The following is a 13,673-nucleotide window of genomic DNA, read 5'->3' as shown; positions in this document are numbered from 1 at the left end:
CTAGTAAACAAGAAACAATGGTTAAGGCAGCATGAATGCACAGGTATTGTGATGAGAATTAAAAAATTCGATATCTCCTAAAGTATTTGGAATTTCTTATCTCCGCCGGATTTAATGAAAAGAGAAGTTAAAGAGCATAGAATTAAAGTATTTTCGGAATTTTTAAACTTTTTTTAACAAATACCACCCAACTATGAAAATTAAAAAATTCGATATCTCCTAAAGTATTTGGAATTTCTTATCTCCGCCGGGTTTAATTAAAAAAGTGAAAGAGCATATAATAAAAGTATTTTCGGATTTTTAAAATTTATTTTCGCAAATACCGCTAAACTACATATTTACCCATATTTACCCTGATTTCAGTTTCCCCAATTGTTTGTAGCTTATTCATCTAGTCCGAATGACCCTTCAACTATTTCTGTCATTAATTCACATAAACCATAAAAATTAAAATATTTATTGTTTTAAGAACATTATGTACATACTGTGAACACTTTACAATGGCTTTGGAGTTTTCAACAAACATCGTATTAGCCCTTCACATATTCCGTAGGTTTCTCCAATATGTTCATAATTATTTTCTATATAAGTAGCTAGCTTTAAATATGCTGAAACATATCAACAACCTGCCGGCCGGGCACTGCATGAAAGCTAAGAAATTACGAAATATATAATAAAATAGTATAAGTGGCAAAATTAATTACCTATTAGGTACAGCATAATCACAAGAGTCATCAGTAATTATGCAATCACATAACCGCACTAAATTAAAAAGCGTCTAATCAAGACCTTTCTAAATTTTCCTCCAACGTGTAGACACATTGAAGATACAGATAAAACGCGAGATAGGTCGTATAATCACAACCTGTGATTTAGTCAAAGATATCAAAATGTCGCAGACGCAGTATGTGAATAATCTTACGAAGTATCTGTGATCAGAGTAGCAATATCAACAGTCGCACGACGTAACCAGCGCTCCACCCGATGTGGCAAATTCATGAGTTTGGAAACTGCGATCGCTCCCATAACACGAATAGCACATCAGCTTTCTGTAAACTATAAATGCTACCAAACCACAAATAGCAAAAGCCTCGGTTCCCGTGAAACTGTGATTGTTCTCAGACAACCAATTGCCACATATGTTTTCTTCTTATATTGTCAAGGAAATATTTTTTACTTCATGAATACATCAAAGTGGTTCATAGAAGAACTAAACTTCAATCAGTTTTTCACTGGCAAATAGAGCGCAGCACCTGTTCACACAGCAATAAATACAAATGTTTGATCTCTAATAACAAAGTTTTTTTATTTGTAATTTACTACTGTAATAATCTCTTCTGAAAAAAAAAATTATTTATGTTATATTGTAAATATTAACTACTAACGAAAAGAAGAAAAAGGACAAGATATTTCCAGCATCTGTTAAAGCATACCTAAAGTCAAAATAATAATTTTTCTGGGCACAATTGGAATTTCATTTTTAGTGTTATTTATTTATTTATTTATTCAATTTTTGTTCTGTAGATCCCATATGGAGGTAATGACTCCGGGATATAGAACAAGTCAGGGATATAAGTAACATATTTTATAGCTTTACGATGGTGATTTTCTATTACACATCAAGAATATTAATTTCAATATTTAAGTACCTACCTAACATATTTGTAGAGTGGTAAAGCTAATTGATCTAAGTGCCAAAATTTACGAAAATGAGTTTCATACAGCAAAATAATCTACGTGCCCGCGCCAATGTACTGCTGTTGGATTTAAGTGCCAGTCGTGTTTCAAATAGTTTTTACGAGCGACAACAGATGGCACAACCTGCATGTCCGCAGGCCCTTGCAGCGCTAATTGATCTAAGTGCCACAAGCTGGAAGAACGTAGACACACTATTTTCTTTTTATGTAACGAGTATGAACGCTCAGAATGGAGGAGAAAACTGAAGTTTCAAACATTAATAAATCGCCTGCTTTTAGTGGTGATGAAAGGAAGTCATACAGGTGCACATACGCAGAAAACAGGGAGGGACACCCTGCGCTAGAAAAAAGTGCTGTAGAGGGAAAAATTCGAAACGAATGCCAACGAATGAGGTTAGTATTCAATGTTAATGTATGTGTGTGATTTATTTTCATATGTTTAGTAAGCATTTTTAACCAAAAAAACTAGTCTAGTGGTATCATTCAGGGATTTTATCACACAATATATTTATTATGTTACCAGTGTTAAAATTAATATTAAGTCATTTGAAATAAGCCAAACAAGACTCATTTTTTAAAGTAAAAACAACTACTGTGAACCTAATCCATTTGGGTCAATCAAATGTATTTTGAAAACACTAATTGTTTTGATACTGCAGTAATTATTTCTACTCGTTTGTTTCAGGTGAATTGTAAATGCAAGTACAGCTGTAAGGAGATAAAGCACATGAAGATTGATGTCGTCCGACCGAAGGCCACGCTAAAGCCCGACCTGCAACCGCCAGTATTCAACCCCGCTAACAGAAAGCGCCCCTAGCCATGGCCCACCCGAGTCAGGCGAGCCACCAGCAGACAAGGTAGAACCCGGCCCCATAATAAACAGACCAACAGTACAGTTGACCACGTTGATAAAACACACACAGAATATAAACAATATTACGTATAAATTAAACATTCGCTTAATGAAAGTGCGACGTAGGAGTGCCCGGGCACTCACGTGTGTAAATGTGTCGATACGTGTGTGAGTGTTCCCCTGGCGGCCTTCTGCCTAGATTAGTTAAGTAATTCATGTGACATAATTATTAACCCCTTGTGTTTCGTTATTACCCCCCACCGGAGCAGTCCGGCAGGAGACGAACGGTCTCTGGTGTGACGTATAATTTAAAGAACATAATTCGTAAACATACTAACTCTAAATTGTAGAAGGGGTGAGTAATGTTAATTTAGCCTTAATAATTAATGTAGGAATTTAGCGCCCTTAAAATCTCTTGTTAACTTGTCAAATTGGAAAATAACGTAATGAGGTCAACCCTGGCGCGAGGGACACCGAGCCTCGGCCGGACGCCATGACAAACGGCAGTACAGCGCGACTCGTGGACCGGGGCGGACGCACGTCCCACGGAGAGACATCATCCTTTGTCTGCATTGAACTCACTTCTGGTAATTATAGTCACTTCCTCGAAACCTCTTTTTATTAATCTCTCCGTGCGTACCCAGTCCAAATTTCGGTCCAGGACTTAATCCGGCCGCATAACTTTTAAAACCCCCTGCACCACACTTGGTCTGCGGGGTAGTTTTCAGTATATGGCATGGGCCGCCTTCCGAACCACAGAACTTGAATTAAAACCAGTCGCCCCGGCACTGACACCACCCCGTAAGGGAACTTGGACGAATTTAGCTGCGGTCCGCGCTCCACTACAGTGGATGCGAACACCGCCTCGAGACATTGATATACGGGATTGGCCGACTCCAATCGCCCTCACCCCTCTTGTGTATAACCAGGCTCAGAACTGCCTAGTGCCACGCTAATACGTAACATTTTAGTAATTTTGTGCGACACCTTGAACCTGGAACATTCTTGAGTAAACTTGTGCGACGCGCCACCACGTAACATTTCAGTAAACTTGTGCAACGCACCATCACGCAACATTTTTGTAAACTTGTGCCATGCCTTCATTACGTAACTTTTCAGAATAACTTTGTGTAATTGTGTAACTTATGTATTGTGTGACATCACTCTCTGTACGACGTGGTGTGTAATACACGGTATTACACCAAGCCCACAGTCGCATGAATAAACGACGCACGTCATTTGCCGCATTAATTCAACGTCTAATCAATTAACCATACAACTCCCAACCACTGCCCAGTAAGGAATCCCTCATATCCCACGCAACACCACCGACGGTCCTAGTGGGCCACGCAGGGCAACCGACCCCACGACCCACCTATCGACTAGAAACAGAGCTAGTCTGGCACCCACCCGGAAACACTACATCGGCAACAGCCATTCCCGCTAGGAGCCGCACCGGGACTCGAGCCCGAGACCCCGGACGACGGCAAGATCAAACTGTACGAATCATTCCATAATCTGAAGAATAACGAACAAGGAAGCTATCTTTTTGGACTCATCCACATTGTACCTGTGCAGAGACGTTGTCATGGCAGTTACGATGATCCCTCGGAAAGCAGAAGGCAGTCTACAGTTACCTTTACAGTTCCTGATGGAAGTGGCGATCATAAGCAGGTATGTAAGAACACTTTCATGGAAATATTTGCAGTCAGTCCACAGAAAATTACTACACTTGTTAAGAAGAAGAAAGCCGGTAATACTGTCTTCAAAGATAAACGTGGCTGTGTTAAAACATTCAAGTACACTGTTCGTGACAGGGAAATGGTTAAAACCCATGTTAAGAGTTTCCCAAGAGATGAAAGCCATTACAACCGTAAGAAATCAGAAAAACATAACTTGAACCCTGAGCTGAAGGTGAATAGGCTCTTTGAAGCTTTTAAAGTAAAACACCCCGAAAGTAGTGTGAACTACAAGTTTTATCGGAGTGTTTTTTTGAGAGATTTTCCCAACTTGTCGTTCAAAAGACCTCGAATGGACACGTGTAAAAACTGTGATTTACTTCACATGAAAACAAAGAGTAGAGACACCGATGAAGTACGCCAGGCCAAAATCGATCTTGAACTACATCACAGGAAAGCAGAACAGGCTTTCAAGACTATGAAAGATGATAGTACACGCAGCGCTTTACCAGACAGTGATACATGCACAATCACAATGGATTTGCAAAAGGTTTTTCCACTTCCAAAGCTGACACATACCAACATGTACTACAGTCGCCAACTATCCTGCTACAACTTCGGAATTCACATAAATGATACTTCAGATGCAATAATGTGCGTGTGGCACGAAGGGCAATCTGGCCGAGGTGGGAACCAGATGGCATGGTGTCTGTTGCAAGCTATAAATTCTGGACTATTTGCACCATATAAACGGCAGCTTTGCATTTGGAGTGACAACTACGCAGGGCAGATCAAAAACAGAATGCTGCTTTTTGTGTACATTTTTCTCGTTGCTTCAGGTTTTTTCGACAGCATTGAACACAAATTCCTCCTTTCTGGCCACAGTTTCTCTTCCTCGGATAGAGACTTTGCTATCATTGAGAAGCGTGCAAAGCATTGTAAAATGCAGACTGTTGAACATGTTAAAAGTGTTATTACTTCAGTGAGACCTTCCAGACCGTTCCAAGTACTGGATATGACTGACAGGTTTTTAAACTTCGATAAAGCTTCATCAAGCTATATTGATGCCTCAAATCTAGGCATTACTCAAGTTTCGTGCCTTAAAGTGACCAAAGATAATCCTGGTTTAGTAATGTACAAGAGGAACAGCTTCAGTGACATGCTGGAATGGGAGACATGCAGAGTGCTGAAGAAAGGAATCACTGTGGGTGACATTGTGTCAGCGCAAATTGAGGGGTTACCTAATGTTAATCCACTGACTGATAACAAAAAGAACGATCTTCGTGCAATGTTGGAATTTATTGACGAAGAAAACCGGCAGTTTTACCGACAAATTTTAAGTGCCTAACTTTCGACGTCCCTCTGGACATAGTGCATTTAGAAGTACACTTCTACTGGCACATAGATCATTTCCAAAAGTACCATGTTTGCAAATTTTTCTTTAAGTTTTGTGTTCAATAAAAGTAAACAATTTCTTGTCATGCACTTATACACATGTTATGTAACATTTTTATTCTTAAATATCTTCAATAATATTCATATTTTTTCCCTTTATTCAAAAACATACTTTTGGCACTTAGATCAGTTAGCTTTTCTACTCTACATTTCTCTTATTAGTGTATTTGGTGTTTAGTATTAAGCTTTCACTTTGCAGCATATTTTAATTTAGTTATTTTATTAATATTATTATTTCGTGTACGAATTTTGTAATTATTCGCAATTATTAACAATTCACAATTAGAACAGATAAGAAGTTCTTGCACTGTAATCGTATCATAGCTAAAATCAATGCTATTCAAAAGGAGCTATCACAGTTTAAATTGTGATCAAAAAATACCGGTTTCTATAATATCTAATGAGAACCGTTGAATAAAAACAATCGAATTAATCGTTATTACGAAACTTTTATTTACGACTCATATAAAAATCAGTCGATTACTAATTCCCTCGTTCGCAGCCAATCAGTATGTTATGTTTTTTGGTGTTTAGTATTAACTAAACAAGTTAATCATTCGCTTTCAACTATGTTTTCATTGTTACACTTTATGATGATGGTATCTTATATACATATATAGCTAATGACAAATGTGCTGCCTTTTCGTTGATGGTGCTGCCTTTTCGATGTCGGTGCTTCCAAATGTTCTGCCTTTTCGTTGACGGTGCTTCCAAATGTGCTGCCTTTTCGATGGCGGTGCTTCCAAATGTGCTGCCTTTTCATTGACGGTGCTTCCAAATGTGCTGCCTTTTCGTTGACGGTGCTTCCAAATGTGGTGCCTTTTCTTTGACGATGCTTCCAAATGTGCTGCATTTTCGTTGGCGGTGCTGCCTTTTCGATGTTGGTGCTTCCAAATGAGCTGCCTTTTCGTTGTCGGTGCTTCCAAATGTGCTGCCTTTTTGATGGCGGTGCTTCCAAATGTGCTGCCTTTTCGTTGACGGTGCTTCCAAATGTGCTGCCTTTTTGATGGCGGTGCTTCCAACTGTGCTGCCTTTCGTTGCCGGTGCTTCCAAATGTGCTTCCTTTTCGTTGGCGGTGCTTCCAAATGTGCAGCCTTTTCGTTGACGGTGCTTCCTTTTTGTTGATTGCGCGTAGTACAAAATGTAGTGACTGAATATTTACTAGTTCAAAACCTCTTGGTGTTACTAAAATATTTTTCAAGGTCACTTTGCCATTTAGTATGTATAAAAAATGTCACGATGGACTAATTAAATATAACTAGCTAACGACGAAGAAGGTCACGCGGTCCTGAAATGACTAGCCTATACGTCTGATATTGTCATGACTCGGTCTCATGGTCTGAAGACAATTGGCCTGTATGTGTAGCTTTGTACATGAACAGCTTATAGGTTATTCAGATTATTGAAAAATTAGACTTTCATGTTAGGCTAATCGGCACTGTATTTAATTCGTTGGTCAGGTATATTGTCTTGAGTTGATTTTCGTATAGTGAATGATTAATAAACTCCGCAAAAGGTAATGGAAAACAGAATATAAAATTTATTTAATAATTAGTTACAACTGTCACTGTTCAAGAATCAAACCGTGGACAGGAATACATCTATTCAATTTGTAAATTAATAATTGATTTTTCGGAGACTTTTGGAATTTTTCCCGCATTTCTAGCTAAATAATTACGATTTTTTTTCCTAACCTAAATTAAATCTAAGTGTGTTGGGGAGGGTTCCGGGTTAGGGAGGGAGACTAAGTGCATCTCAGGCCGAAGCCCATACGCTCTAATCATGCAGGGTATTAGCCATGCAGGAGGGGTAGCATGCATCATATGCTAGGAGGGGATTGGCCAGCCATGGCAGCGATTGGCGCCATGACTAACTCCCCTCACTGATTATACTAGAATATAACTAGATAAGTTGGGCCCAGGTAAAACCTGCATAGACACAGGTAAAACACTGGGCTCTGACACGCGGGATGCAAAATTTCATGCATTAATATCGAGCAGGAGGCTTACGGGAAAACAGAAGGATGGATCTGGAAGAAGAGTTGGATAGAGTAGAAAAGAGTCTACCATGCGGGGGGGTTGGGGGCTTGGACATTGCTGTCCGCATTGTTTTGGGTGGCACTGGTTGTTTCGGGGGCGACTTTAGTCGTTTCCCGCCAGGCTGCCAGCCAGCCCACTTAAAATTACGAAGAAGGAACATTTTAGTTAATTTATTTAAGCTGTAATTCAAAATCTCATGCCTTTCAGAACACAACCAGCACTGGAGGTGAGGCCTGCCAGGCGAGCGATGCTATCAGACATGAGGGTCAGTACTAACACGACAGGCAGTGAACCCGAGGGGGCCGTACATACACCTGTGTGCTTCGCACTATTTTGAATTGGCACTGTGTGTCCTTATCGCTGGTGGTGTTGTGGTGTGTTGATTTCGCATGTTTAACGCAAAATGTTGTGTACTTAAAGCTAAATTCCTAACAACTATATATGTTTTTGTTTATTTTTTCTTATTTGATTTTTTTTTTTTTTTTGACACCTATAATCTAGATTGTGTATGTTGTTCAGGGGGTAGGGGAGGAGTTTCGCATGTTTAACGCAAAATTTTTAGTGTGATAAAAGATAGTAACTAAATCTATCTATGACGAACTGCCAGCAATACAAGTGTATGTGCGAAATTTTCCCACCAGTCCGCAACCACGTAGTTGGGGTCCGGCCTCGGCCGCCTCAGGCAGCTGTGATTGGCCGGCTGCTCGGCCAATCGCGCATCGCTACGGGGGGAGATGCGCGAGGATTGATTTCGGGCGTTTGTGTTTTTGTGTTATGTCTGGATCATAATTCCCAAGTGATGAAACATGCGGATTTAAACTGTTTAAACATTTATCGTAAAATGTTTGTGTTGTACGAATGTAAATGTCTTGCAAAGTTTCCGTTTCCGTTTCGCGATGCAAAGCTTCTACAGGACAATACACTGGGGCGTCTGTAGCGATTCAATACATTTGTTTTGAATTCGCTGTAGTTTCAGCAAGTGTGTGCGAGCTGCGGTTGCCCAGACAGGGGCTGCATATGTTATGATGGGGCGGATAAGGGCTTTGTAAAGCAGCAAGCCATTTTTGACTGTGCTGCCGCGTCGCCTACTCATGACTGGGTATAAGGCACTGATTCTAGCCTGCGCTTTCGTTCGTTTGGCGTCTATGTGAATGCGCCAAAGCAGTTTCCTGTCCATTTGTACGCCTAAATATTTGACTACGTCTTTGTGAGGGATGTTTTCGTCAAACAAACTAATGTGTGGCCTGTTGTCGACAGGAGTAATGCGTTTGCGGGTAAACACAATTGCTTCAGACTTAGTTGTATTTACTTTAATTCGCCAGGTCGTGCACCAGTGTTGGAACTCGGTGAGTGCGACTTGTAGTCTGTCTGTGGCTAGCTGGAGGTTGTGAGACCTGCTATACAGCACCGTGTCGTCTGCGTAGCAGCCTAGTTCGACGAGGCGGTGTGTGGGGCGTGGCATATCGCTTACGTATATGTTAAATAAGACAGGGCCTAGGATGCTACCTTGTGGTACTCCTGCTCGTATTTGTTTGATGTCTGATAGAGCTCCTTCTGTGAATACTCTGAATGTTCTGTCTGCTAGGTAGGACGCGACTAGCTTGATGTAGCAGTCTGGAAATCCTGTTTGATAGAGTTTATAAATCAGCCCCGCATGAAAAACTCTGTCGAAGGCTTTTTCTACGTCTATAAACGTTGCGACTACATAATCGTGTGCGTTAAATGCACTTGTTATCACTTCTGTGAGACGCACTAATTGGTGTACTGTTGAGTGAGTACTGCGGAAGCCGAACTGTTCGTTAGGCAGTATGTTGTTATCGCTAATGTATCTGTTGAGACGATTTAGTATAATGCATTCTGCGACTTTCGACACAGTGCTTAATAGGCTGATTGGTCTGTGGTTTTGTGGTAGTGTTTTGTCTTTACCCGGCTTGTGGAAGGATATAACTTGTGCTTCTTTCCACTGAGAGGGGAAAATATTTAATCGAAACATTGCATTTATGCATTCCGCTAAGTATTCAAGTGTTTCGTTTGGGAGTTGTTTAAGAACAACAGCTTGTATGCCATCGTTTCCGGGAGCTTTGTGCGGCTTCATTTTTCTGATTGCTCGCTTTATTTCCTGTTCTTGTGTTCGCAAGGGCTCGGAGACAATGGGCTGTCGCAATTTAATATGAAGTTCGCGGTAAATTTGTGCGGTGAATTGCCTGTCGCAGGGCTGCTTATTTGGCTGGAAAGCTGTTTCCAGTGTGTCGGCGAAGGCCTGTGCCTTGTGTTGGGGCTGAAAAACTACGCCGTTGTTTGTTTGGAGGGGCGGGATTTTATCCGTTTTGTTTAGAATTCGTTTAGTCAGGTCCCAGGCACTGCCGTCCTGGGTCTTGAGTTTTGATATTTTTGTTTCCCACTGGCTGCTGCGCCAGAGTGAGATTTCGTCGGATATGACTGTTTTGAGTTCATTGATTCGGCGTTTCGTCTGTTGTGTACGGCGCCGCGTGTATTTGCGCCGCAGTCGATTCTTTTGTGTGATCAAGCTGCGGATGTACTCTGGCAGTTCGTCATGCGCTAACCTAGCCTCCTTTTCAGGGATGCACTGGCTGATACCCTCCTGGATTTTTACAGTTAATTCAGTTATCGCAGAATCTAGATTTTCACTATTTTCAATATTAATTTCGGCCGCGTCAGGGAGATTAATCATTAAGTAATGTTTAAATCGTTGCCAATCTGCGTTCTTGTAATCCCTAACTTTGCGCGGTGGATTTTTATCTACAGTTGCGTCATCGAAGATTAAGTGAACAGGGAAATGATCTGACGACATGTCGTGTACAACCTCGAGTTCGAATCCCGTGTTGACACGCTTATTTAGGGCGATATCTAATATATTGGGTATGCTATTTAGACTGCCAGAGTCATGTGTTGGCTCTGAGGGAGCATGTACGTGATAGTTTTTATTAAGCTGGTGAGTGTAGAGTAATCTGCCGTTCGCTGTAGCGCACCTGCAGTTCCACTCTATGTGTATTGCATTTATGTCGCCTACAGCGAGGAATCTCGGGGCCGCCCCATACAGAGCGTCCAGATCCGCCACGCTGAGGGACCTACCAGGGATCGCATACATTGAAATGAGTTTAATTTGTTGGCGGTTAATAGTCAAATTAATACCTTTTGCTTCTAAATTTTGAAAATCGGGGAGCTGGCAGGCAGAGTGCCTGATACTGTTGTGTACTGCCAGGGCGACTCCGCCGCCTCTGGCATCGCGGTCGCGCCTGTAGATGACATAATTAAAATGGTTAGCCTATCAGTCGGTTTTAAGTGCGTTTCACTTATCGCTACTATTTTAATTTTATATTTATCCAGGTGGTTTATTAATTCCGTTAATTTATTTTTAATGCCACGTGCATTCCAGAATAGGAGGGAATTTAACTTAAAACTACTGGCCGGGTTTGTGTTGTGAACCGGAGCCGCATTATTCATCGCCGCAATGGATGGTGTCGGCGAGCGCACACACGCAATCCATGGTTGCACGGATTTTATCGGCCATGGATTTCGCTGGGTCGAGCCAGATTGCCATCAGTTGACAAAGTGGGCCGATGGCACCGCGCAATTGTGTGGTGGCACTTATGGCCTTATTGTTGAGGAGGAAGGATTGGACATCCTCCAGGAGTGGCACCTGCGTGTCGGTGGCGGGTGTGGGTGGGGGAGGTGGTGACACAGGGGCTGTGTCAACAACCATGGTTTGGCAGCTGCTGATGGCGTCACTCGTCGCGGGGCCGCGGCGGGTTTTTCCTTGGCCGGGGCAGCTGGGGCAGCTGGGAAAGCTGGGGTCGGTTGTTGTTGTTGTTGTTGTTGTTGTTGTTTGCCATTGCCGTTCTTGTGGCCCGCCCAGTTTTTCTTTGGCTGCTTTTGTCGCGGCCTGCGCTGCCAGGGATTGTTGGCGACGACAGGGAAGTCCAGCTCGTTGTAGCTGGGTACACCGTGGTGTGTCAGTGCCTCGAACCTGTTGTTGGTGAACTGAGTGAAGCCCGGGGGCGGGTGGTGCCTCGGTGGGCCCCATGGTTGGGGGCCTGGGGGACCGAAGAAGCCCGGTGGGGGTTGTTGCTGGGGCGCGGGCTGTGTCGCGGCTCGTCTGTTCTCGCGGATGTCGCGGCGAGACTGCTGTTCGCGTGCTTTGCGGACCTGGGGTGGAAGGTGCCTGCGGCTTTCCTTTTTGTAGGCACTGCAGCCCTTGTAGTTGGCGCAGTGCTGTTCCTGGCAGTGAGCACATTTTTTGTGCTCCTGTTGCCCGGCCAGAGGGCAGTCGGGGGCGCGGTGCGGGCCACTGCACCACCTGCAGACTGGGGCGGATCTTCAGCCCTTGCCGACGTGGTTGAATCGCTGGCAAACACTGCATTGACTAGGGCCTGAGGGGCGGCGGTAGTCGTCGACGCGGATCTGCATGCCAGCAAATTCTGTCAGGGCGCTGATTTTCTCGGCGTCGTACGTCTGCGGCACCTCTATGACGAGCGCGTCGCATTTTTCGCGTTTCTGCCGGTTTTCAAGAAACCAGCAGGTTTGTACCGGCAGGTTGGCTGCAGCGAATTACTGCTGTAGGAAGTCGTTGGGCGAGTGGCGGTGCACGCCACGCAACACGAACTTCTGGGGCGTCTCCTCCCGCTGGAGCAGGACGGAGTGTTGAGCGCCGATGGCCTGAAGGGCCTTAATGGCGCGGTGGTACTCGGTGATATTGGCCGTATGGACCATGAGCTCATCGCGGCCGCGGTTCTGGCAGACAAACTTCTCTGCCAGGGCTGATTTCAGGGCGTGATAGACCCTCGGATATTGATGCCCTGCATCCAGGAACACAAATAATGGCTTCACTTTGGGAGCCTTGGTCGCTGGCTCTGAAGGCGCTTGGGGGGCGGGAGTAGGGGCTGGGCCCTCCTCGTCGCTGCTTTCCGCACTTCGGTCGCTGTGGACACGCTTTGCCCTCTTGTTGGACACTGTGGTCCAGCCTGGCTGCTCACCATTGCCTGAAGGGCCTTCGTCCATGTCGCTGATGTCACTCAGTCCTAATCGCTCAGTTGCACCCACTGACCACTCCCCCGGGGCTAGTTAGCCGGATTCGTGGCTAGGCTACAGGGGTTCTAACACCCCGGGTGTCACTGAGTTCGTCGGTCGTCAATACCTTTACCTGTACAGCGATAACTGTTACCGCCTGTCCGCACTAGGCACACAGGCACCTTTCTAGACTGTCTGCTGTCGGTTGTGATAGCACTGAGAAGTTCTATCAACAACTAAACAAGCAAGACTGCAGGAGCTGCTCCGGGACACGTCCGTCCACCTCCGCAGCGCAGCTGGAACTCCTCGGAATGTCTGCCTAAATAATTACATGATTTCAAGATGGTGGACACCTCAGTAATAAATGATTACTGCACTGTAGCGGGTTAGAATAAAACTATCATGATGGTAAGATGAGTACACACACATGATGGTGTCCTCCAGCAGACGAAAACCAGATGGTGACAATGACCACTAGCAGGCGGTAGCTCCTGATAGCATATACTGATCATAAAATGTCGGATCCATGATGGTCGTCAAGGTCAAAGTCAAAGATCAAGGTCAAGGTCAAATTTCAAGGTCGAGATCAAAGTTCAAGGTCAAGGTCAAATTTCAAGGTCGAGGTCAAAGTTCAAGGTCAATTTTCAAGTTCAAGGTCAGGGTCAAATTTCAAGGTCAAGGTTAAATTTCAAGGTCAAGGTCAAAGTTCAAGGTCAAGGTCAAAGTTCAAGGTCAAGGGCAAAGTACAATGCCAACAGTCGAGGTTACAGGTATAGTGAACAGAAAATTATACTTACTAACATGACACCAGCACACTCTCGCAGGCGCAAACAAGATGGTGGCCTCCAGTGGACGAAGACAAGATGTCGGGCATGATGTCATACCAGTTGACAATATATATACCTTGGTATTGATGGTAGGT

At 43.6% G+C, this 13,673-nt stretch overlaps 1 protein-coding gene across 1 annotated transcript in view; it reads right to left on the bottom strand.

The window, feature by feature from the left end:
- Nucleotides 1–12,151, bottom strand: part of LOC134528916 (protein disulfide isomerase crld-1) — a 66,114-nt gene extending 53,963 nt beyond the window's left edge. The window contains exons 1-2 of the mRNA XM_063362583.1: nt 12,077–12,151; nt 11,474–11,962 (exon numbers count right to left, since the gene is read on the bottom strand). Of these exons, the coding sequence (XP_063218653.1) occupies nt 11,474–11,962; nt 12,077–12,151 (564 nt within the window). The remainder of the gene's footprint in view (nt 1–11,473; nt 11,963–12,076) is intronic.
- Between the last annotated feature and the right edge of the window lie 1,522 nt (nt 12,152–13,673).

The sequence above is a fragment of the Bacillus rossius genome, chromosome 2, assembly GCF_032445375.1.
Source record: "Bacillus rossius redtenbacheri isolate Brsri chromosome 2, Brsri_v3, whole genome shotgun sequence".
Lineage (NCBI taxonomy): Eukaryota > Metazoa > Arthropoda > Insecta > Phasmatodea > Bacillidae > Bacillus > Bacillus rossius.
The sequence above is the reverse complement of the archived record's forward strand: the minus strand, read 5'-3'. Positions and strand labels throughout refer to the sequence as shown.